This window comes from Aspergillus versicolor (genome assembly GCF_001890125.1).
Source record: "Aspergillus versicolor CBS 583.65 unplaced genomic scaffold ASPVEscaffold_2, whole genome shotgun sequence".
In the NCBI taxonomy this organism is placed as follows: domain Eukaryota; kingdom Fungi; phylum Ascomycota; class Eurotiomycetes; order Eurotiales; family Aspergillaceae; genus Aspergillus; species Aspergillus versicolor.
The window spans coordinates 2,746,829-2,769,475 of NW_024467525.1; the positions used below are offsets into that span (position 1 = coordinate 2,746,829).

General features: G+C 51.3%; 10 protein-coding genes across 10 annotated transcripts, besides 2 other annotated features; 4 read left to right on the forward strand and 6 right to left on the reverse strand.

Moving 5' to 3' along the window:
- The first annotated feature begins 61 nt into the window (after nt 1–61).
- Nucleotides 62–1,235, forward strand: ASPVEDRAFT_38326 (Zn(II)2Cys6 transcription factor domain-containing protein). Its single transcript, XM_040811677.1, has one exon. It carries the CDS (start codon nt 96–98, stop codon nt 1,143–1,145), a length of 1,050 nt encoding a protein of 349 aa, XP_040664590.1. The 5' UTR covers nt 62–95; the 3' UTR covers nt 1,146–1,235.
- A 351-nt stretch (nt 1,236–1,586) lies between these two features.
- Nucleotides 1,587–2,590, forward strand: ASPVEDRAFT_80458 (uncharacterized protein; the record flags this gene model as incomplete). Its single annotated transcript, XM_040816868.1, has 4 exons — nt 1,587–1,690; nt 1,743–1,993; nt 2,044–2,427; nt 2,481–2,590. 4 exons carry the CDS (start codon nt 1,587–1,589, stop codon nt 2,588–2,590), a joined length of 849 nt encoding a protein of 282 aa, XP_040664591.1.
- Nucleotides 2,591–2,838: 248 nt separating this feature from the next.
- On the reverse strand, nt 2,839–4,303 carry ASPVEDRAFT_125634 (MmgE/PrpD family protein; the record flags this gene model as incomplete). Its single annotated transcript, XM_040806289.1, has 2 exons — nt 2,839–3,767; nt 3,847–4,303. The coding sequence occupies 2 exons, from the start codon at nt 4,301–4,303 to the stop codon at nt 2,839–2,841; spliced, it is 1,386 nt and encodes a 461-aa protein (XP_040664592.1).
- Nucleotides 4,304–4,831: 528 nt separating this feature from the next.
- On the reverse strand, nt 4,832–6,272 carry ASPVEDRAFT_80460 (lactonase family protein; the record flags this gene model as incomplete). The annotated part of the gene is made up of 7 exons (XM_040816869.1): nt 4,832–5,232; nt 5,290–5,364; nt 5,426–5,438; nt 5,495–5,624; nt 5,688–5,746; nt 5,800–5,972; nt 6,026–6,272. 7 exons carry the CDS (start codon nt 6,270–6,272, stop codon nt 4,832–4,834), a joined length of 1,098 nt encoding a protein of 365 aa, XP_040664593.1.
- A 689-nt stretch (nt 6,273–6,961) lies between these two features.
- Nucleotides 6,962–7,357: a sequence feature (Protein overlapping with rRNA (ASPVEDRAFT_80461, OJI98831.1) was converted to a misc_feature.).
- A 57-nt stretch (nt 7,358–7,414) lies between these two features.
- Nucleotides 7,415–7,456: a sequence feature (Protein overlapping with rRNA (ASPVEDRAFT_80461, OJI98831.1) was converted to a misc_feature.).
- Nucleotides 7,457–9,307: 1,851 nt separating this feature from the next.
- Nucleotides 9,308–12,084, forward strand: ASPVEDRAFT_148010 (uncharacterized protein). Its single transcript, XM_040808146.1, has 2 exons — nt 9,308–9,751; nt 9,799–12,084. The coding sequence occupies exons 1-2, from the start codon at nt 9,502–9,504 to the stop codon at nt 11,706–11,708; spliced, it is 2,160 nt and encodes a 719-aa protein (XP_040664595.1). The 5' UTR covers nt 9,308–9,501; the 3' UTR covers nt 11,709–12,084.
- Nucleotides 11,879–13,098, reverse strand: ASPVEDRAFT_80464 (3-isopropylmalate dehydrogenase; the record flags this gene model as incomplete). Its single annotated transcript, XM_040816871.1, has 3 exons — nt 11,879–12,095; nt 12,144–12,564; nt 12,621–13,098. The coding sequence occupies 3 exons, from the start codon at nt 13,096–13,098 to the stop codon at nt 11,879–11,881; spliced, it is 1,116 nt and encodes a 371-aa protein (XP_040664596.1).
- Nucleotides 13,099–14,359: 1,261 nt separating this feature from the next.
- Nucleotides 14,360–15,551, forward strand: ASPVEDRAFT_38329 (GPI anchored serine-threonine rich family protein). The gene is made up of 4 exons (XM_040811678.1): nt 14,360–14,648; nt 14,692–14,770; nt 14,820–14,954; nt 15,008–15,551. The coding sequence occupies exons 1-4, from the start codon at nt 14,597–14,599 to the stop codon at nt 15,399–15,401; spliced, it is 660 nt and encodes a 219-aa protein (XP_040664597.1). The 5' UTR covers nt 14,360–14,596; the 3' UTR covers nt 15,402–15,551.
- Nucleotides 15,552–16,380: 829 nt separating this feature from the next.
- On the reverse strand, nt 16,381–18,706 carry ASPVEDRAFT_186580 (alpha-amylase). The gene is made up of 8 exons (XM_040808981.1): nt 18,436–18,706; nt 17,961–18,368; nt 17,315–17,910; nt 17,246–17,269; nt 17,174–17,194; nt 16,907–17,129; nt 16,583–16,844; nt 16,381–16,505 (listed from the first exon to the last, which is right to left on the reverse strand). Exons 1-8 carry the CDS (start codon nt 18,503–18,505, stop codon nt 16,481–16,483), a joined length of 1,629 nt encoding a protein of 542 aa, XP_040664598.1. The 5' UTR covers nt 18,506–18,706; the 3' UTR covers nt 16,381–16,480.
- A 431-nt stretch (nt 18,707–19,137) lies between these two features.
- ASPVEDRAFT_80467 (alpha-amylase) lies at nt 19,138–20,841 on the reverse strand (the record flags this gene model as incomplete). Its single annotated transcript, XM_040816872.1, has 2 exons — nt 19,138–19,764; nt 19,828–20,841. The coding sequence occupies 2 exons, from the start codon at nt 20,839–20,841 to the stop codon at nt 19,138–19,140; spliced, it is 1,641 nt and encodes a 546-aa protein (XP_040664599.1).
- Nucleotides 20,842–20,949: 108 nt separating this feature from the next.
- On the reverse strand, nt 20,950–21,608 carry ASPVEDRAFT_485005 (uncharacterized protein). Its single transcript, XM_040814015.1, has one exon. It carries the CDS (start codon nt 21,392–21,394, stop codon nt 21,056–21,058), a length of 339 nt encoding a protein of 112 aa, XP_040664600.1. The 5' UTR covers nt 21,395–21,608; the 3' UTR covers nt 20,950–21,055.
- Nucleotides 21,609–22,647: the final 1,039 nt, after the last annotated feature.

The window sequence follows — 22,647 nt, forward strand, 5'->3', positions numbered from 1 at the left end:
TCTTGTTATAACGCCGAATGGTCCGACCAGAAAACGCCGAACTCGCCACCTCAGACTCTCCTTTTTCCCCAATCCAACTTCTCCCACCACCCAGCATGGATTCACGTCTGGCACAACAAGAGAGGAAGACCAGGTCGGCCTGCGATCGGTGTCATGGACAGAAACTCCGATGTATCCTCAAACCCGGCCACACCCGGTGTGAGCGATGTCTGCGACTCGACACGGTCTGTCGCTTTGCGCCTCGTGCCCCGCGGGGCTCGATAAAGTCTCGCTCGTTGCAGTCGCAGAAAACGCCGAATCCACAGGATGTTCTATCACAGTTGCCTTCGCTAGACACCGGATCTGGTGACGGCGCTCTTGACGTGTCCTTGGACAGCGGACCGTGGTCAGACATCGCTGATATGCTGAACCAGGACAATATCTGCCAACTCGAACCGACAATTAACGACCAGGCATTATTATGGTCGCCAGACACGCGTCCATCATGGGAGAGCGATGTCCAGACACTGCAGCTCCCGTCTCTGTCAACATCGACCACCCACGAACTGGCAGGCCTCAGTATCGCGCTGGCTGAACTGACAGCAAACCTGCCAACAATGCCAGAAGCAGCCAGTAGCAACTCTTCCAATTGTACAAGCACAAGCGCACGCTCAGAAATGCCTTTTATTCTCGACGACCTATTCCGCCTCACAACACAATTCACAGACTTAATCCAGACCCGTCTCGGCCTCTCCCCAGACGAAGCCACAATCCTCATGCTCGGGTCCTGCCATTCCCGACTAACAGATATATACACGACTGTATTCTCCCTGGTCCAGCGGTGCATCAACCACTCACCAAGCCTACCTCGCCTGCGCCAGAACTGGGCGATTGTCCTGCCCAAGGTGGAAATGGGGTCGCTGAATGCGCCGGCGCTGCGCGTGGACGAGGAGACTCCGGCATCTGGTGCGAAGGCCTTTATGTATATGTGGATGCTCTGTGTTTTTTCGGCGGAGCTGTGGACGCAGTTGAGTCGTGCGCTGGGAGGGCAGGACCAAGTGGTTGATGGAATATCACCGTTGGGGCGTATGGTCTGGACGGACATGGCTGACAGGGCTGGGTCGGTGTTGCAGAGTATTGAGAGCACAAGGGCTTTAGTTATGTAGTCTGCTGGTCTTGTATATAATTATTAATACCATATGGAATCCATTCTAGTGGATGCCGGCAAGGGAATGTTCGTTGTGGCAGTAGACTATCTATAATCAGGCCACTGTAAAGCTTACTTTTGGTGCGATATTGCCTTGCGCGCAGTGGCATCGGTCAACGTGCATTTATTGACGATAACCGAGGAGGAACGGCCACCGCAGCTTAAATCAACAGTACTTGACCAAAGCAGCGCTGGTTCCAGAGCCAAGAACCGCATTTGCATACCATGGTAAGTAATTAATGGCCCCTGGCTGGCTCTCGTGGGGGGATGATTGCTAATACGTATTTACATAATCCGCCCGAACCAGCTAACTAACTAGTCAGGCCCCCCGGTCGTGAAGATATAAAGAGTAATCCCCCCAAATCATTTCACATCCGCAGTCATTATCACAGATATCGCAATGGCAGGCAAAACTTATACAAATTTTGCCGTGACGCGGCCACGGGAATGGGTGGCGCATGTGGAGATCAACCGGCCCACCAAGCGCAATGCATTTCTCGAGGAGTAAGTTATCCATACTATCGCAATAGCAGATGAATGATTATAACCGAGATAGGATGCGGTTTGAACTACGGGATATCTTCGACAGTCTCTCCGTAGACCCTTCTGTCCGGGCAATCGTTTTCTCTGGCGCAGGCGACAAGGCCTTCAGCGCTGGTCTCGATGTCGTCTCTGCGAACAAGGAGGGAACGATGTTTAATCCTCGACCGGAGGATACAATTGATGCAGCAAGACACGCCGTTGCGGTGAGGCGGTGGGCACAGGATTTCCAGGACTGCGTGACGAGTATTGAACGGTGTGAGAAGCGTATGTACCAGGTAGTTATCATCTCTGATTATAAGGCTAATTCGGGGTAGCGGTTATTTGTGTCCTGCATGGGTATGCATTCGGCATCGCAGTTGATCTTGCATGCTGCGCTGATATTCGCATCGCTGCGCAGGACGCCGTGTTCAGTGTGAAGGAGGTGGATCTGGGAATTGCTGCAGACCTGAGTAGTTTGACCCGGCTGCCCAAGATTGTGCGGTCGTACGGCTGGGTGAAGGAGGTGAGCTTAACAGCTAGGGTATTTGATGCTGCAGAGGCCTTGGAGGAGAGATTCGTCAATAAGGTGCTCCCTACCAAGGCCAAGGCGTTGGAGGAGGGTCTGAACCTGGCGTCTTTGATCAGTGAGAAGAGTCCGGTTGCGGTGCAGGGAACGAAGAATTTCTTGGACTTCAGCAGGGACCATACTGTTGAGGATGGTATGATTCCTAACAAATAAGAATATGTGTTGTTTGCTCACTGACAACCCCAGGCCTTAAGTACACTGCTGTGTGGAACAGCGCAGCACTGCAGACAAAAGATATCCCGGTCTCTTTCCAGGCACTCCTTGGGAAGAAGCGAGCAACTTATGAAAAGCTATAATATTAATGTTTCTGTGTTCCATTTGTGATGCGATGCTCCTTCACGAGTAGAGAGTTTACACTGCTATAAATAATGGCTATTGGGAAATATCATGCTAGGGCTTAACTTTCGATATTCTGCATCAGGGTCTATCAGATCAAGAAAGCACCGACACGAATATACGCTCCGGGCCATGGCTGTGATACAAAACGGCATCGAAGTAGTAAAACTGCTCATGGCTGCAGGCAGGACGCTCGATTTGTGTGGCTTCACGGAGAACTATTCAGTTCTTTGTACAGGCGGGGGTGCTGTTTGAACTTGCGCGCGATCTTGCCCACATCTGTCATATTTGCGATCTGAGAAAATGCACTAAATGCAGCAGCGGCCTGTTTGTCTCCGATTTGAGCGCTCACTTGTTCTAGAAACTTTTCTTTCAGCTGCTCAGCTGACAAGGGCTTCTCGACACTTCCCAAAGCGTGCTCAACATGGATCTCCAGCTTTGTTCCATTTGCGAATTCAACAGCGACAAAGGCTTCATGTTCACTTACCTCTTTGGCAGCTGTGACACTGACTTTATCGCGAAGGCTTATCACGGCCGAGTCTTTGACAACTTCATCTGTGAACTGGGCTGGAGTTGCCTCGCCATAGATCAGTGCGACGGCACCAGCATGGTAAACACTGAATTTCGCATCCAATCCCGTTTTGGGATCATGATTGTCGGTCAAGGACAGTACAATCGGGTTCACTCGCGCCGTGGCATTCTTTATATCAGCGATGCGGAGACCCTTCTTCACTGCCTGATCATGGATCTGAATCCACCCATCAATGGCGGCATGGATAATCCGATCACAAGGGAAAGGCTTGAAAGTATTCTTGGTGATTTCCCAAATGCTTCCGAGGGTCGAGAGCTCCTTTGTGACGTTCTGACGCGTACTCACGACATGCGCCCAGCCGTACTCTCCTTCCAGCCCCTCCAACATGCTTCCATACCCATTCTGTGCGAGGACTGCAGCCTGGATCCCGGACTGCGCAGCACGCCCAACATGGAAGGGCTTTGTATCGGTGCCAAAGGAATCACGCATGCCAATAACCTGGACAGACGCGATGCCAATGGCGTGCTGCAGTTGCTCGAGGTCAAGTCCCAAAAGTTTACCAACGGCGACGGCTGCTCCTATCGAGCCGGTCGTACTGGTGATGTCTACTCGTGGAATTAGCACAGTGGCCAAAGGAACAGGACCTGGGCTCCCCCTTTGCTGCTGGGGCACAAATTTACTTACGCCATCCAATATCATAATGTTCAGGGTATACAGCGACCCCCAGCTTGCATTCCGCTTCAACACCGGCCACGAAAGCTGTGATGAAATCCGGCCCGGAGACTGGAGATCTTAGCTCAGCCATTGCGAGCAGCGCAGATGCTACAGGTCCTGATGGATGCACTGGGGTGTCGGCGTGTGTGTCATCATAATCGTCGACATGGGATGCTATACCGTTGACCAGAGCTGCAGTTTGGACATCGACAAGTGCGTCTGAGCCCAGGATTGAGCAATTGCCAGAGTGCTGTGGGAGTAGAGGGGATAGTGCCTCTAGGGCAATGCCGGCTGGTGGAAGCGCGTACCCGCCAATGGCACAACCCGCCCAGTTATAGATGCTCTTGACTGCCATGTCGGTTACAGGCTGGGTGAGATTGGAGAATTGAAGGGCCAGAGCCCATGAGGCTAGCTTTTTGGTTGCCATGCTGATATGAACTGTTTTGCAAGGGAAAGCAAAGCGCTTGAAAGTTGATTATTGTTTCGGTGAAATCACTAATCGAGTCGGAGTGTGGCTTTTTGACTTGCACTTAAAGCAGCCTCTGAAGTCGGGTAGATGAGGAATCTCGCTGTCAGGATTCAACGGGAACCGGCGAATGGCCGACAGTATTCGAAGTTATACGAGTAGGTACAGATCTTCCCCGCGTTCCCCGCATTAACAGGACAGGATGCTATATCTAACTTGAGGAAGGATGCCCCTTCACTCTCCGGGCAAACTCCGAGGGGCAGGACCCGGGGGTGACTTACAGATGAACGAATGAACGAAAAAGGGTGCATACATGTCATTTTTGCCCCTGAAGTTTAGGTCAATGGCTATGAGATATTCAGCATATTCATTTTCCCCAAAAGTGTTGACCGAAGATCCAGCCAGCGATGTCATACAAGGAGAGAGAGTTAAGTCCTGATTCAGCCTTAATTGGTTTATAATCTGGTCGAAGCCACACGTGTTGTATCCCTAATCTAGCCAGGTAGCCTCGTATGGTGACGTGTTGTCAATGTACCGATACGACGCGATAAGGCCCAAGGACGCATTAGACGGAGTCCAGCCAACAATAAACATCCAGCCCTCTGATGTATCACTCAGATACATATAGTCTGTCAGGCCGTTGGGATCACAATTGGTCTCATCAGTCCACGGAGCAACCCGAAGACCACCTGCGGATCCGAGAGAGACAGGGGCTTCATAAAAGGTTAGAGCTGCTTCTTCTACCAGGTAGCCTGTTTCGTTCAGCGCAAAGGCTGCGACATATCCATTTGCACCTGGACTATTCCAGCTTCGGCTCGAGGTGAAAAGATATCTTCCATCTCGAGACGGCTGGACGGTATTACTGCGGAAGGTGAATTCACCGCGAACGTCTGCAAATCCCGTCAGGAAATTTAATTTTGCGTATTGGCAGATTTTCACATTCTTACTGTTTGGTATGGCACTACCGCGCTGTACGTGTTTCAGCTGGGTATTTCCAATCTCATACACATCAAGCCATTGCGCTGGAAGTCACCTCGTTAGTAAATAGGTGCTGTGCAGTCATGCGGAACTTTGTCCACTCACAGTGTTCCGTTATCTGTAATATTTCATCAAATTAGATTCCTACGTGCTTTAGTTTCGGGGGAAGCCTACGACATAGAGAAGCCTCCCATCCTTACTGGGATAAGTATTGCGTGGACCTTCTGTGGGGCTCAGGTTGATCGATAGCAGCGTTGCAGACCCATTTGCTGCAATGTCGTACATATAGATGGAATTCATGCCACTGGCCGAGTTAGAAAGGGGATAATAAGAGCCAGGGAAAAAAAGGCACAGTTAGTTCACATACAGATCAGGAATGAAGGCTTTATTGTTGACATTGACATCGAACGCATGGGCTCCGTACAGCTAAGAATGAGATTTAGTTGAATGTCCTGACATAGAGTCCACAGCCTACTTACGACAGCATTGCGGGTTTTGTCCACTCTTTCAATCTCCTCCGATGGCAGAAGATCGATCTCGTCAACCAGCTGATCTATGCCCCCGTCCTGGTCAAGAGCATGCACATGCGCGGTAGGTCCTCCAGCACTGAAAGCGTACTGGCCGTCGTCCGAGACGTAGCAGGCGGAGGAAGCTGCAAAAGGTCAGCAGAATGGCTCGTAAATCCCGGTTATAGGGCCCAGCTACTAATGTTGACCGTGTGGAGGTGATTGAACTTGAAGTTCTCATCGACACTCCAAGAGAATAAGCGCGGAGGCTCGCTCATGGCAGTTGCGTAGATACGATTCTTGGCGGAATTGCTCGTCACAAATTGATGCAGTCCATATCCCGGAACTGTCGAGTTCAAGCTCAACGTCCTCGAGACACTGTCGAAGGCGAGGAGAAAGAGTGTAGTGTTGGTATAGGAGCCGGTAAGCAGGTGATGGAGCTGCATTGTTGTGTGAACCAAGATCCAGAAAGTTAGCACACTTAGTATCGTGCTAAAGGCAAATAAATAGAAGAGCTCCCGAAATACTCTTACGTCTCCTATGTATACTGCTGTGCCAATCGCCTGTGCGGAGACTGTCACCCCTCAATGACTTCACAAGTGTTGACCACCCCTGTAGTTCAAGGGCTCGGCCATTTGCCGCTTTCATAAATCACCAAAAACCAACTAACATTTGTGTTCTAATCAACCTTTTCCAAGTTAATGCCGTTAGTTTGACCCGCGGCCAAACGCCGGAGTGGAGAGCTCGTCGGCGATTCGGCGAAACGCCGCTTGACTCGCAATACATGTCCAAGGTTCCTTTCAATTCTGTCACTTGTCTAAGATTGGCTCTAGGAAATACTCACAGGTGCTAGAGGATGTAGATCTTCTAACGCTGCAACACTGAAATACTACCCACTAGGCAGCTGCAGTACAACTGCCAGCATGCGAGTAGTTAGACTTTTACTATAATTAAATAACAATATCTATTATAATGAGGCTCTGTATTGCGCGTGCAAATCGGACAAGGGGCGGATCCCAATGTTGGAATGAGTGATAGTCACTCCCCATTACATGCCGCCTTTGGCAATGAGCAGGACCCGGATAATCTTGTCAGGGCCCTTTTATTAGGAGGAGCCCTGATATCCTAACCCTCAATGCCGGAGTTTGTGCGCCACGCCTGGGTCAGCGACTGCTCCCATTCTCTCGCTACGTTGCTCAATGTCTGGAAGGTCCAAGTCACCAGCGGCCCCTGCTCAGACCCAGATCTCATGGTCTGTGCTGCTGCCACGGTGGGGGATATCCCTCTGCTTCAGGAGCTTCTACAGCGCGGTGAGGCAGACACTGACTGCGAGATTGAGAAGCCAACAGCACTTGTTTCGGCAGCTCGAGCAGCCAAAGACAATATCATTGAGTCACTAATTCCACATGTATCCAACTTCGATAATACCAGCTGGTCTGGCGGTACCGCCCTTCACTGTGCTATTCGTGATGGGGCAGATGAAACCATCCGTCTTTTACTTCCTCATAAACAGTCAAATGTAGCGGTCTGGGTACGAATTCTACTGTATCAACATCTCTTTAAATACTTCTGCTACATACGACCACAGGGTGTGGAAAACAGGGCTTCCCGTCCGCTCAGCCGTACTTAAGCCACACGCCGGCTGGTTAGTAGTATGGTGGGTGACCACATGCGAATCCCAGCTGTTGTATGTTTTTTGCTCACTGTTTTTTTATTTTATTTCATTGCAGCAGTATGCCATTGGCCATAAAAATGCATACCAAGCACATTGTCACAACCAACCAGGGCCGCCTTGCTCCTCTTCGATGCAGTGAGATACCGATCAGTGGATATCGTCTCTCTACTGCTCGAAAAAATGCTAGCCCGTGAGCAAACCCGCAGAGCTCTAGCGACTAAAGAGGTTGACTCTAGAGAAACCACCGATATCTTCTACAGGCCCGGCAAGGTTATTCCCTGCGCTTTGGCATGCGCCGTATGGGACCGGAAACTTGAAGTTACACGCCTGCTACTCCAACAGACACAATATCTTGAGCCCCAACGAGCGGATCCTTCCTTGCTGTACATTGTAATGGAAAATGGATATGACGGTATTGCCGAGGAGTTTATGAGATGGGGCATGCTCTTCCTCGCCCTGATGGCAATAACCGCACACCATTGATAGTCGCCGTTGACAGCGGCTTAACCGGCATGGTGCGAGCACTATAGATTCTTACTTTACCTATCCCAAGGACATGATGGATGCGTTGTCGAGGAAGTAGTTAATACACAGTATCAAAGCTGCTTCCCAACCCGGAATCACACTGAATCTTGGTAAGAGTATTTAGTTGATTGTCTGCTGCTTGTGAACCGGTGGCACCACGTATACTGATATGTCCAGTTTCACCCCGACAGACGATATAGCCCATCGGCATAAACGAACTTTTGAAAGACTAAGCAACAGGATTATGTGAAGTAACGGTTGGAATGATCTACGTCTGTTTCCAGCGCATGCTCAGCATTCTCTCGCAAGCTGCGTCCAGGCCGTGGTCGGACCAAAGAAGGGTTCTGCCTGCCGGCTTGGGATGTCCCACCAGGGATTCTCAGCGTGAAACCGCTTATTTCCTCTTCGACCAAAGGATCGAACACGTTACGAATGCGATCACGACATGATGGATCCGATATCGCCGGTGGGGGTCAATGGGGCTCGGCAGATCCACGTCTTACGAATCTACAAACAGGAAGCCAGCATCACCAAACATCCTTCAATATTCTTCCACCTGTCGCCTGGCGCTGTGAGTGTAGAGTGTCGAGTTTATATCGGAATTAACTTAATTGCCAAGTGGTGCTATTCCCGGTCCCCGCACATGCTAGTCCGCCGTTTAATCAAAGCTTCACACAGCTTAAACTACGTTAAAAGCATTTTAAAACTGGATTTGCCCAATAGAAATACAACAGTCTTTCCCGTTCTCGCGGGGGTGTCAAGTATGAAGGTCCGGGCGTCTGGTATATAGTGCCTGCCCTACGAGACACACTGTGCGGCAAGGATCTATGAGCAATTTGCTGGGGATATGGTGAATCTCCAACATCCCGAATCAGAATAATTCTGTACGTGTCTTACTCTGGACAGGGTTTGCTTGGTTGTGTTGGCTGGACCAAGGTGGGCTTGTTCCTCAGCCCTAAGCACGCTGATACCGCACCGAGCGCGTGGACCTGCAGAATATCATGCACCTCGGTCGAAAAAACAGACCTTTTGATTATCTTCGTTTCTACGGTTTATTCCGAAGTGCATTGTTTGACCCGGCTGTGAAGAGCTGTCAATTTAGTCTGTTACGCGGCGTGTTTCAGCATCGCGGGCCCCTTGAGGGTCTCACCATGATCCTGTCAGCCTGATGATCGTCACTCTTGGCTTCAAGACCGCGGTCTCGACGTGTCCCCGACCCAATGTCTTTCCGGGGACTGGCCTCGGTGGATTGGTGGACTTGCTGTTTCGTTTCAGGGCTCAAGACCGTTGCAGCGTTTCCCGTGTATGCGTCGCAGGCCGTGCCCCTTACTATATCTCAGTCATACGGTTGTCAAGCCCTATATATTGCTGTCAACAGCCGGTCGTTGTGATGCACCCCAGACTCTCCTCCACTGGCCTCGTCCTTCCTTTCTTTGTGCAAGTTCAGACTGTGTCTGCTGCCCACTTTCCTTAACATGGCGCTCGCCGTTCTTTTCGTGTACCTGCTGGCAGTGTTCACTTCGTTGGCTGCTGGAAAGCCAATTCTGATGCCCCGGCTGGCCCAGGATGCATCAAAACCCTCTTTTGACGTAACCCTCAGGTCTCTTGGAGACAGCACCGTTCACGCAGCGGTCACCAACACTGGCAATGAAGCTGTTCGCCTTGTCCGCCGAGGCGGCATTCTCGAGCACATTCCTACTAACAAAGTCAATGTTTATCACGGTGGTACGTACTGTAATACAGAATAACAGGAATTATACTGATGATATCAGACTCCGAGGCTGCTTTCAAGGGAGCCCATGTCAAATATATCCGCTCGCACCTCAACGACGATGCCTTCGTCCAGCTCGCACCCAACGAGACCGCTACCTCTGTGTTCGACATTGCCGACTCTCACGACCTCTCTGATGGAGACCACACAGCTTTCTCCAATGGCGCTCTTGAATACACAACCCTGACGGACAAAACCAAGTTCAAGACCTTCCACTACCGTTCAAACAAGATCTCCTTCACTGCGTCAGACAATTCCAACCGCCTCCAGACTCGCAGCACCATCGACTGCTCCAACGATGAATACAACTCAGCAGTCAAGGCTGCCATCTCCCGCGCAGGCGAGATGGCCACGGCAGGCGCCGCCGACGCTCGCAAGGGCGCCAGCGCAAACTTCAAGAAGTTCTTCTTCACTGAATCCCAGGATGCCCTCGACGAGGTCGCCGGTCGTCTGGAAGCCATTGCCTCCGAAGCAACCAGCACCGGAACGATGACCTACTACTGTGCCCCCCGAAGCCAGGACGACTGCAGCGGCAACATCGCCGCCATGACCTACCCATCCGACAATATCGTCGTCAACTGTGACTTGTACTACGAGACCGAGGCTTCATCAGACACATGCGGATACCTTGACCAGGGTGGTATTGCGCTCCACGAGTTCACCCACGCCACTGGCATCTACAGCCCCGGTACTGAGGACATGGCCTATGGCTACGAGGAGGTCCAAAGCCTTGATACCAACACCGCGCTCAACAACGCCGACTCTTACGCCTACTACGGCGCTGCCATCTACCTCCAGTGCGCTGCCGACGACTCTACCCCCTCAGGCACCCCAATCAGCGGCGGAGGCAGCTCAACCGTTCCGGTTGCGCCTACGGCTTCTCCAACCTACCCACCTTCCCCAAGCACTGGCTTTGGAGGCGGTGGTGGCTGGCCTTGGGGTCAGGACAGTGGCTATGACAGTGGCTATGACAGCGGCTATTTGAACGGTCTCAACAGGGATGCCCCTTCAGGCACTCCAACTGGAGGCTCTGGCGGTGGTTTTGGCGGTTTCCCCATCCCTAGTGGTATTCCTGGTGGTGGCTCCGGCTCTGGATCTGGCTCCGGTGGCAGTGGGTTCGGCGGTTTCCCTATTCCGAGTGGCATCTTTGGATCTGGATCTGGTTCAGGTTCTGAAGGCAGTGGTTCTGGTGGATTCCCTGGCTCTGGCTCAGGCTCAGGTTCAGGCTCTGACGATAGTGGCTTCGGTGGCCTCTTCCCAAGTGGTATTCCCGGTTCGGGCTCTGGATCTGGCTCTGACGATAGTGGATTCGGTGGCCTCTTCCCTAGTGGCATTCCGGGTGCTGGCTTCGGTTCTGGCTCTGATGAAGATGAAAGTTTGTTCGCCGAAGTCCCCAGCCCTAGTGGCGCACCTGGTGCTGGCTTCGGCTCTGGAGGAAGTGGCAGTGGTGGTGGCTTTGGTGGCTTCCCTGCTCCAAGTGGCTTCCCAGGATCTGGCTCTGGAGGCAGTGGCAGCGGTGACTTCCCTACTCCCAGTGGTTTCCCCGGATCTGGCTCGGGCTCAAGCTCCGGCTCAGGCTCGGGCTCAGGTTCTGGGAGCAGTGGGTTTGGTGGCAGTGGCAGTGGTGGTGGCTTTGGTGGTTTCCCTAGCCCCAGTGGTTTCCCAGGATCTGGCTCTGGAGGCAGTGGCAGTGGCAGTGGCAGCGGTGGCTTTGGTAATCTCCCTACCCCCAGTGGTTTCCCCGGATCTGGCTCAGGCTCTGAAGGCAGTGGCTCCAGTGGCTTCCCTGGAACCGGATCTGGCTCTGAATCTGGCTCTGGAGGCAGTGGCAGCGGTGACTTCCCTACCCCCAGTGGTTTCCCCGGGTCTGGATCCGCATCTGGGGCTGGCGGTAGCGGGTTCAAGCGGTGATTTGGCCCTAGACCGTGGAGGAAGACTGTAACTCGATGTCTTTCTTGTTGCTTTCTTGCTCAGATTCCTATTTCAAGCAACGTGCCCTTCCGAGGCTGGAGGTATATTGAAATGACATATATATACTAAGTAGTCTAGACAAGGCCATTCGTTTATCTCATGTCTATCTACTACTGTGCTCCCTGTAGTGCTGCAACCACTGCGTCTCCAAACTCTTTAGTTCCTGCCTTACCTCCCAGATCGGATGTACGGATTCCCCTGTCGAGTACTGCCCGCACTGCATCTTCTATCTGCCGTGCCTCTTTCTCCATGTTGAAGGAGTATCGGAACATCAGCGCAACACAAAGAATCATGGCGGTCGGGTTAGCGATGTTCTTCCCGGCAATTCTATATTTCATTAGCATCAGCTGTCCGTAGGGAATTTTCTATACATACGTTGGAGCAGATCCATGCGTCGGCTCGTACAGTCCATTCACCTTCTTGTCCTCACCCGGACGAGGTAATCCGTCCACGCTGGCACTCGGCAAGACTCCCAGCGTGCCAACCAGAGATCCAGCCTGGTCAGAGACCATATCTCCGAATGTATTATCCGCCAGGATAACACCGTTCAAAGCCCGTGGGTTCGTAGCCATGATCAGGGATGCCGAGTCCGCGAGCTGGTGGATTAGCTTCACCTGGGGGTATTCTTCAACCATGGTCTTCTCGACGACGCGGCGCCAGAGACGCGACGAGGCGAGCACGTTGGCTTTGTCCAGGGAGATTACCGGCCATGGGGGGTCATGACGCAGGGCAAGTTCAGCTGAGAGGCGGGTGATGCGTTGGATTTCAGCGGTGGAATAGCCCCATTCGTCCATTGCTGTAGATAATATTAGAAAACCAGCCCATTTTATTATGAGATATTGAAAGACATACCATAATCATCTTCTTCCACCTTCTTCCCAAAATAAGCACCCCCACAGTTTTCTCTCACAACAACAAAGTCCACCCCCTCAATAACATCCTGTCGAAACGGGCTGAAGTCCCTCGCAATCTCCCGACTGGGCATATCAACCGAGCACGGCCGCAGATTTGCATAGATGTCCATCGCCTTACGGACCTGCAGCAGTCCACCTTCTGGCCCGTCCAGCCCACGTCGGATATGATCCCACTTCGGGCCTCCGACGGCAGCGAAGAGCACAGCGTCTGCGGCCACTGATGCGTCTTTGACGGACTGGGTAACTGACTTCCCGTGCGTGTCGATGCTGATTCCCCCGATGAGTTCCTCTTGGAGGTTGAATTGGGTGCTCTGGGTGTTGAATGTGGATAGGACCTTTGTGGCTTCGGTCATTACCTCGGGCCCGATGCCGTCGCCGGGCAGGACGAGGATGTTGTAGGTTTTCTTAGATGCCATGATCCTTTGTTGTATTTCTCTACAATCGTGAATGTAAGACAGTCGGTGATGCGTGTACTGTGTGATACAGCTGAATGACGACGATAGTGGAGATTCGCTCTTATACCTTCGCCGTGGACGTCCTATATCGGCAGTCGGAGATCAGGCCGATAATGCGGGGAAGACGCAAACCGGATTTCCCCCGATGCCGCACTTTTCGGTTGTCTATCCCATTACCTGTTGAGTCGGCTTTAAGATGCTGGAACTTGAGTTTCGATAATTGGCGACATGCCGTCACTCGGCCAATTCTAGCGGTTTTGTTGAGCTATGAGCAGGGCGTAGCAATCTGTAAAACGGGAACGAAGTGCCTGGTTGGTGATTGCCTGTCCATATCTCATTCAAGGGAATCTGCCAGCTGTATGCAGCCTTTAGACCCTTCCCTCCAGTATCTAATTGTCCCAGGCGTCCATAGAGCGAAGGAACCCCTCGATCTGTGGCTATGCTACTGCCGTGGCTGGTGTGGCTTTACCTTGCTGACATAACCGGGCAAAGCCCCTGACCAGGGTCGCGATAAAACACCAGTATGTTGTTATTCCGGACCCGGATAGCGAATTCTCGGTCTTAAGCTCAGAGAAGGTGCCAAGCAGTGCGTGTTCCGACTTGGACGCGCCGGTGTGTTGTTGGTGGTGGCTGCGAGCTGACAGCGCCGCATCTCCTATCGGTTCAAGCGATTGGTTAAAGAGTCAAACTGACTTATGGTGAAATTTAAATAGACTCTATCCTATCACGGAGTTGTTAAACAACGTTGCATTGTCTTGTTGAGGGGGGGTGTCCCATCTGGTGTGAGGTGTTCATGGTGACATATATATATATTTAGCCAGCCATAATGTTCAGATTCTCTTTAACCAAGTGCCCATATATCTAAATTCCAGTGTTTGAAGAGTATTAACAACGATACAGTGTTCTGCGAGCTGCAGCAGTCCCCAATGTCAATATTTATTTGGCAAGTGCGATGGCTTGACACTGCCTGATAAGCCAAAGTACGAAAACACATCATGGCCCAGACACCGACTTCTATTGGAGCACGACATCGTACCTGATTTGACTCGTCCTTCTTATCGGGACTTCGTGATTGTGGGAAGTTTAATAGATTATGGTGGCGGCGGCGTACGAGAAATTGAAAAATACGCGCCGGCAAAAGGTGTCAGATTAGGTACGAGAAAACATGTTTTATTTCTATTTCGGATGTCTCATTGAGAGATCCGCAGAGGCTGTCTTTCCTGTCGGGGCTCTCCACCTGTTTCTGTCTCTGTTTATGGCATACAACGTGAGTATACTGCAGTCTGCACCGTGTTCGCCGGTAAGGCGTAGAGGCCTGAGTAGTTCGATGGTTCGGACATAAATAGATCTGTCGTTTTCTATATAACCCTCTAGTTCTTGTCCTACTGCATATAATTCTGTCAACAGACTTGTCCTTCGTTCCAGATCCATCTAAACACTCTCGTTAATACTTGCAAAAATGCATCTCACTCTCGTTACTTCTCTGCTGCCCCTTGCGGTCTCCGTTGGAGGTAAGTCAGGCTCAATCTTGTAGAAGCCCAGCTAACAAGTCAGCCCTGTCCGTGACTGAGCCCAAGAAGGGCGCTGAGGTCGACCCTTCGGACTCCTTCACTGTCAAGTGGGATTCCGTCAGGTATGTCCCTTGCATTCAACTTCCCTAAGAAACGAATTAACTAGTGCAGCACTGATCCCTCTTCCTTCGATATCTACCTCGTCAACAACGCCGTCTACCCGAGCGTCGATAAGAAGATTGCCTCCGATGTTGACGCTTCTGACGGCTCTTACACCGTCGATGGCCTCTCCGGACTGACTGATGGGTATACCAGCATTAAGCCCCTTGAACTACTACGGAAATAGCTAACAGAACTAGCCACGGCTTTCAGATCAACCTATTCTCCAACGAGGACAAGAACACCGGCATCCTCGCCCAGTCTGAGCAGTTCAACATGACCGGTGATGCCTCTAGCACCTCGTCCACCAGCTCCACCAGCTCCTCGAGCACCTCAACCAGCGCGTCCTCCAGCTCTTCCATCCCCAGCAGCAGCGCTTCTTCCACAAAGACCGAGTCCACCTCCGCCAGCTCTACATCTGACTCTGACTCCAGCTCCACCTCGGGCGCTGGGTCTTCCTCGGCTTCTTCGTCTGGTGCTGCTCCTAGCTCTACCGGTGTTCCCTCGGTCGATGACAACGCCGGTGCTGCCCTCGGCGCCCCGTTGACTGTTATTGCTGGTCTTGTTGGTGCTGCCTGTGCCTTCAGCCTGTAAGGGATACATCTGCAAGGCTGAGTGGGCTCAATGCAAATACCGTATGAACGGTACGATTCCATAGGTCCCAGTTGAAAGAAAGTGGACCGGTGGAATGGTAGGGCTGTGGGTTACGGATACCTAATATTATACTTGTTTTGTTATGTGGAGAATATAGCTATTGAATTATTTAGAACTTGAAATAGATAGAAAATGGTAACATAATGTCGCCGAGCAACGTCGATAAGCCATAAAACTGTACCATTTCGTAGGTAAAACAGGGCTATAGAAATTATTGCGTAATGTAGGTATCATGATTCGAAGACGTTGAATCTAATTCAAGAACCCTGGGGCTGGTAACAATGGACCCTGCGGTGGAGATGTCGGTATTCTATGACAGATCGAAAGACAAACTCTGCGCCGGGCGCTCCGAGACATGTCTGAACGTTTAACAGTCTGTCAACGGTGATGGGCCATGGCGATGGTTCTTCTGCCAGTTTAGGTGAGCCAGTTACACCTGGCCAGGAGCTGAGCAGATACCAGATAAATGTTGTTATTCGATAGATAATCCATAAAATTAATAAATACAGCACTATTGACATTTACCACTTGCTAATAACGGAATGGAACCAAAAATTCGCATTTTATTGGCAATAACTTGGCTGTGTTTGGCAGGGCTTAACAGGTAGAAAGAACGGATTTTCCAGGACAGCTGCCATGTCTCATTGCAGGTGGACCCAGGGACCAGTAGAAAATATGAAAATATGACATATACTTTCGAACAGGGTCCGATTAATTCCCACCGCATTCCAGGTATCGCCACGGAGCTTGGGCGGTTATTTTTCCTGTTTAGGGGCGTCCTATGGGTCCATTCCATGTATCTTGCTGGCCCGACTATTTTAAGCCGGGCAATCACAGCATTAACCACACAAGAATCGAGTTCCCGACTTGGGAGTGCTTGCTGCCTGCTACTTATGATGGACTGTATATGTGTATATCGGTAATTTGTGTTGATTATAAATTTATTATGCTGGGGCAATAACCCCAACAGGGTATTATCCGCTAATACAGACCCATTTATTCCCTCCACTGCAACCACATTAATGCCCATAAATATTCACATCACTAGCCAAGACACCAGTCAGCCACAGAAAACAGGCTTACCCCAAAATGGGTGCTAAAGACGAGGGGGTAAGACATACAATTCTTCGTGGAGGTTCACTCCCCCAGCAGCAGCCGAGTCAACCCACACACTCACACTCATCCCGTCAACAGGGAACTCCCCATACCCCCATTTATCGATGATGACAGAGGGCGTAACCGTACTTCCTAGATGGAGAACGTCCGTCCACTCCTCGTTGATGTGCCCTGGGCCGACGTACATCCGTTTGGTGGCTGGGCCTGCGTTGCTCATCACGCAGGCGAGTCCGGAGCGATGCCGGGCGTTTCCGTAGCGGATGAAACCTGCATAACAATTTCTGTTAGCTGTCGAGACGGTAAATGGCTTCCAGAGAGAGAAATAATACCGATGCAGTTGGGGGCGTCGAAGTAGTCCTGCTGTTCGCCGTATGCAAAGCCCTTGCGCACCTGCGTTAGAACAGGCAGTTTTCCCTTGCAGGATGGCTTCATTGGCCTTTTGACGTTCTTGCGGATGCCGTAGAGATCTCCGTAGAAGACGCAGGGGTGGCCTTCTTTGCGGAGGAGGGTGAGGGCGTATGCGAGGGGCTTGAACCACGCTGCCACCGGGGTCTGGGTTGTCAGTTGGGGTAGACTTGGTGGGTTCGATTACTTACGTCCATCATTTGTCCTGGTTGCTGCGCTTAAGTTAATACAGTGACGTTACTGGGTTAGGGGGCCTTATTTACCGTGTCGTGGTTGGTGACAATCGTCTGCACTGGTCAGCGTTATTTCGTCGTGAGATGGTGGGGGCTTACCACTGCATGTTGGGGCTTGCGCTGGACGAGCGTATCCTTGAATATACTTCGAAGGTCTGCCGCCCTGGTCTTGGAAAGAGTAGAAAACTTGTTGAGAAGAGGCACATCGTACGCAGAGACGGTATACTGCATCTGGTCCAGATATCCAACCAACTCCTGGATATCCCCCGTCCAATACTCACCGATGACGAAGAAATCCGGGTTGGCAGTTTTTCGAACATGCTCAGCAAAGGCTTTCTGAAACCCCGTCGACATGTGCTTTGCGGCGTCAAGTCTCATCCCATCCAGGGCCAGTTCCTTGGTGATCCAAGTCCCCCAGTTTAACAAGTCTTCTCGCACTTCTGGATGCGACAAATCCAGATCAGCGAACATCAGATAGTCATAGTTCCCATTCTCAGTGGACACATCCCGCGCCCAGTTCTTGTTCGGACCGAGTATGCGGAAGATGGCATTCTCTCTGCTTCGGTCGTCCCAATCAACACCGGAAAAGTGCTGGGAGTGATATTTCATGGAGCTGTATACATCCCCGCGACCGTTGAAGTCAAAGCCGACCCAGCCTTCAATCTCTAACGGTGTGGAGACCTCCACGTTTCGCCCTGGTTGATCCTGATCAGCATGCCACGGGGATAAGGTCTGAGCAACATACGCTTCGGGTCAACCTTAACAGCCTGGCACTTTTCAGGATAATCTGCCCCAGCCTTGTGGTTTAGAACCGCATCCCAGTAAACACTCAGACCGATTTCATGGGCATCTTTCACAAACTCATCCAGCTCCTCGCGCGAGCCCCATTTAGTACTGGTGGCCCCCTTCTGGTCAAATTCGCCTAGATCGTACAGATCATAGATGTCATAGCCATTGCCATTCGCATCCATTCCCTTACATCCCGGTGGAATCCATAGACTGTCCACCCCAATGGCCTTCAACCCTGACAGGGCCAGTGGCAGCCGCCGCCAGTGCTGCCGGTCGGCGGGGACATGCCATTCAAAGGCCTGGAAAATCAGGCTGTTGCTGGCGGTGTTCCATGAGGGGAGCGTATCCAATTGCGCTGCTGCGTCTATAATTGCATCATTTTAGCGTGTCCATGGCCGACAGCAGTGTGTCGCGGTGTTTGTCCTGCCTACCTTCTATCTTCTTTGACCGGTTCCCCTTGCGCCCTCCTCGGGGAAAGCAGCATTGTAGAATCGACAGCATCTCTGGATTAAACCTGTATGACGTAGCGGGACACTGACCTGGGTCCTGGGCCTTTTTCTGTTTCTTAGCTGGTAAAAAGCAACTGTATACTACAATACCACTAGTTAACTGCGCCCGTGTCAGCCATATTTCGGCCTCGCTTTCTTTCCCGATTTCTCCTTCTATTATTACCGACTGGTGTAATTTGAAACGGCACTCGTGTTTCGGCAGCTTTAGGGCTGCGCTGTGGTGGACGATCTCCGAGACATTTCTGGATTTATTTCTGGCGGTGGCGCTGAGACCGGCGGGGGTTGATGGGTCCCCGGTTAGGGCTGTTATTCGTGCGGCTTTGGCTCGGCGGGCCTCTCGTGTTGGAATTATTGAGTGGAAATATTGAGAAGTTACTGAAGATATTTATTATGTAAATATGTAAATATGTACAAAAGAATTCTGGAGAATTTGTTCAGGTGTGGAAATAGCAGTATCGTACATCTCATAACAGGAAAGTAAATATGGAAGAGAAAGAATAGCAGGAAACCGGCTGGGTATCTCACTGTCGAAAGCCAAAAAAAAAAAAAAAAAAAAAAAAAAATAGAAAAAGAAAAAAAAAAGAAAGAAAGAAAAAAAAAAGAGAAAAGTTCTGTTTACTGGCTTCACAGAACCAAGGTAGCTGCCACAGCCAGGAATCCAACCACTGCACTTCCTGTCAGCATAATCCTGCTCGCAGATGACGGCTTCTCTCCAGTCCTGACCTCCGTCAGGGTAATATTGTCCAATGGATTCCCACAGAGGCCACTCCCCTTCAACATATCCGCCGGGAAAAGCACCCGCGGCTCGCCTTTGTCCAGCTTCACCTGCAGCTGCCCTTCATCCAAAACCGTATAATTCACACAGTTGAGGACATCCGTCACCACCTCGCCGGCATTATAGCTCACAGGCAACTCAATCGTATAAGCACCCCCCTTGGCCCCCTGGTTCGAGAGGATCATGATCGTGTGCCGGCCCTCCACGCCCTTCCGGAACACGAGCTCGCTGGACCCCACGTAGATGGGGGTCGTCTGTTCATTGACGTAGTCGTGGCCGAGCTTAATGGCGTGCTTGCGGAGCAGGTTCAGCTTGGTTATTAGTTTGTATAGCTCGGCGTTGGTGTCGTATTTGGACAGCCACAGCGCTTCGCGGTTCCTGGGCTGCCCGGCGCCGGAGAAGTGTTGCTCTTGGCCTTGGTAGATCATGGGGATGCCGTCGAAGAGCATTGTGAATGTTAACGTGTTTTTGGCAATCTATTCATCTTATGAGTTCTTGCTTGGATATTTTTAATTGTTAGGACTGGGAGAATACCATACCGCCATCTCAGGCATCCAGCTGGGGATCCGTTGGATATCGTGGTTCTCAGAAAACGACACAAATGCAGTAATATCGCGGCAGGATTGCTTCATGGTCTCCACTTGCAGGAAGAGATCCGTCGTATTACCCTTGGTAAAGGCCTCAAGCATGGAGTAGTAGATCGGGTAGTTGGGAACACTGTTGATATAGTGGCCCTGGTAGTTACAGATCGTCTCGACCTCGCGCTGCAGGACTTCACCCGTCATGAAGATGTCGACATTATTTTGGAAATTCTGAAGAGATGCATTGTTGATGTGCTTTGCGGCGTCAATGCGCAGACCGTCGATCGAGTACGTCTTGATCATCTCATTCGCCCAGCTCGCGAGCATGTCCTGGACATCCTCGTGTTCGGTATACAGATCCGGTAGGGCGACCTTGGTATCGCCAGTCTGACACAGCTGGGCCTCGTCCCAGTCATTCCAGTCGTGGATCTTGCAGTACTCGTGGAAATAGTCGGAGTTGTTAAACGGTGTAAATGCCGAATAGTCGATATTTGTCGCTGGGTTTTTGCCGTCGGTGATGTACGCCATGTTGTTGATGACCGTGTCCATCATCAGATACATGTCTCGGTCATGAAGCGCTCTACTAAGATCCAATAGATCCTGGTGTGTCCCGAAATGTGAGTTCAACGAATATAGATCCAGCGGCCAGTATCCGTGGTAGGCTTCACCATACGATACATGGCCTTCCACATTCTCAACAATGGGCGAGATCATGACTGCGTCAAATCCCATCCCCTGGATATAGTCTAGATGATTGATTGTCCCCCGCCATGTTCCTCCACAATATAAACCGGCTGTGGTGTTGCATTTCGCCGATGTTGACCCGTCGGTTCGCGCGAACCTGTCGGTCATGGTCTGGTAGATGGATCTGGACTTCCATGCTGCGGTATTGGCGGCCAGTGATGGGTGGAAAAGGCCAAGAAGGTGAATGCTAGCGACGAGGCTGAAGTACGAGAGGGAAAAGAATGACATCATGCAATGTTGTTAGGACGCGTAATGCAGGATTAAGACGGGGATAAGCAGAAACACGGTTTGACTGTTTCACGTCGCCCGTGTCAGATCCTCGTTCGTGGGCGGTTCGTCGATCTTCCTTCCACTAATTATGAATACGACCCGTTATTCGAGGGGAGAACGAATGGTGATAGGCATGTAGACTGCGCAAGATGGCAGTGAAAGAAGGATTTGCCTAGAAAAAGGAGCCAGAGTGACAATTATAAGAGAACGACAGCCCAGAGGCGGGCGAAAGCAATTCGAGTAAAGACTGGATAGAGCACAGCGGGCTCACGCAAGGAAGGAAAAGAAGGGGTGAATTACGGGGAAAGGTGTTCCTGAGCTTGAAGAGTAAACAGAGATTGGGAGAAACCCCAGTCAGGGGCAGCAACCCTAACTTTGGGTGGCCATTGACATGTGCTCTCGAAATGATACTTCTCCGACGGGGTGCCTCTACCATTAACGAGCCACGATTTGGGCAACTTGCTCCGTTCCTGACCGGCATAGGAGTTGCCACTGCCAGGGCAGGCCACATGGTTCCGGCGGGGGATCCAGACTAACTAGCTTCTTCCATGAATGTCTGCAGATGCAACCCCACGCCGGACACACGAGCAGAACCCGATAAGGGCTGTTGGCCGGCGACTATCGACGGAGCAAGACAAGAGTGTGGGCAGCTGGGGGGATCGACGGACGAGCAACCAGACCTGGTCGGCTGTTCCTGAGAATGATCTGCCGGACAGTTCACCGTTGGAAACCGGTTGTGACCTTTGCATGTTCCACAGGGAACGGTCTGCCCTGCTGAACGGTGGAATTTTCCCTGCAGAGCGAGAGTGGATGTGATTCTGCATTGGGCGACCGCCAGTGAGACATGGTCCATTATCTAGTCTCAGGCAGATGGCTCTCTTGGAGTGGACGCCTTGGATGTGACTGGAACCAGTATCCCTCGACAAGCTGTGTGCTCGGATGTTATCTGGTTTTCCATCTGGGCAGGGTAAATCTCGGATAATCTACGTACTCAGCCGCAAGTACCTTGCCGGTATAAAGGAGCGCAATAAAGATAGCAGATATACGACGGACCATCGAGCCATTGAAAAATTATTCTCTCTCAACAAACCCAATCATGCCAGCCTCTCGCAAGGTTTCAGAATAATCAAAGCGCAGTTGGCTTATTGTTTCCATGGTTTCCATACCGTAACAGGGTCTGTCATCCAATGTTGTTTTTGCAAACCGGAGATCCACCCGGACCCACAGCATCAACTCGATTCGCTAGCTCGATACGCTTATCCCGAACAGGCGCGATCCGAATTACCGGCGTTTTGAGTATTTCCACAAACTGAAAATGTCTGACTTCAGCAGAGTTTTTTTGACAGCATCGCGGCATAACCAGAAAACTAAAAGGCTAGGAAATGGAGGACAGCTCGTGTTGGCCATGGATAATATTCCCATCACACCGCCAGGCCCGAGTGATTGGCCAAACCGGTAGGGCGCACTCGGATCTGGACCAGGAACCCACTCGCCGGTCACTGCATTGCATGGATGCATCCACCGACAAACATGGATTGCTATGCCGAACACCAGTAGGATTGGGAACTAACCGGACTTTGGTGGGCCGGACGCCTGGTATGGGAATTATTACACTGAGACATCTGGTGCGCTTCCTGTTAGTGGCGCCCAGCAAGCCATGCCACTGCATCAGAGGCAGCCTGATAGAGGCTGATGTGTGATTGGGATGAGTCGAACGTCGCCTCGTATTGCGTGAGATAACGTGTATTCAAACGATACTCAAAG

Excerpts from the sequence above, each read along its gene's own strand:
- ASPVEDRAFT_38326 (XM_040811677.1), top strand. The coding sequence starts at position 96 with ATGGATTCACGTCTGGCACAACAAGAGAGGAAGACCAGGTCGGCCTGC.
- ASPVEDRAFT_148010 (XM_040808146.1), top strand. The coding sequence starts at position 9,502 with ATGGCGCTCGCCGTTCTTTTCGTGTACCTGCTGGCAGTGTTCACTTCG. Across the intron at positions 9,752-9,798 it reads AGTCAATGTTTATCACGGTG|ACTCCGAGGCTGCTTTCAAG; the intron begins GTACGTACTGTA and ends TGATGATATCAG.
- ASPVEDRAFT_38329 (XM_040811678.1), top strand. The coding sequence starts at position 14,597 with ATGCATCTCACTCTCGTTACTTCTCTGCTGCCCCTTGCGGTCTCCGTT. Across the intron at positions 14,771-14,819 it reads GTCAAGTGGGATTCCGTCAG|CACTGATCCCTCTTCCTTCG; the intron begins GTATGTCCCTTG and ends TAACTAGTGCAG. Across the intron at positions 14,955-15,007 it reads CTCTCCGGACTGACTGATGG|CCACGGCTTTCAGATCAACC; the intron begins GTATACCAGCAT and ends TAACAGAACTAG.
- ASPVEDRAFT_186580 (XM_040808981.1), bottom strand. The coding sequence starts at position 18,505 with ATGCTGTCGATTCTACAATGCTGCTTTCCCCGAGGAGGGCGCAAGGGG. Across the intron at positions 17,911-17,960 it reads TGTTAAGGTTGACCCGAAGC|GGCGAAACGTGGAGGTCTCC; the intron begins GTATGTTGCTCA and ends AGGATCAACCAG. Across the intron at positions 16,506-16,582 it reads GTGAACCTCCACGAAGAATT|TGATGTGAATATTTATGGGC; the intron begins GTATGTCTTACC and ends TGTCTTGGCTAG.
- ASPVEDRAFT_485005 (XM_040814015.1), bottom strand. The coding sequence starts at position 21,394 with ATGTGGCCTGCCCTGGCAGTGGCAACTCCTATGCCGGTCAGGAACGGA.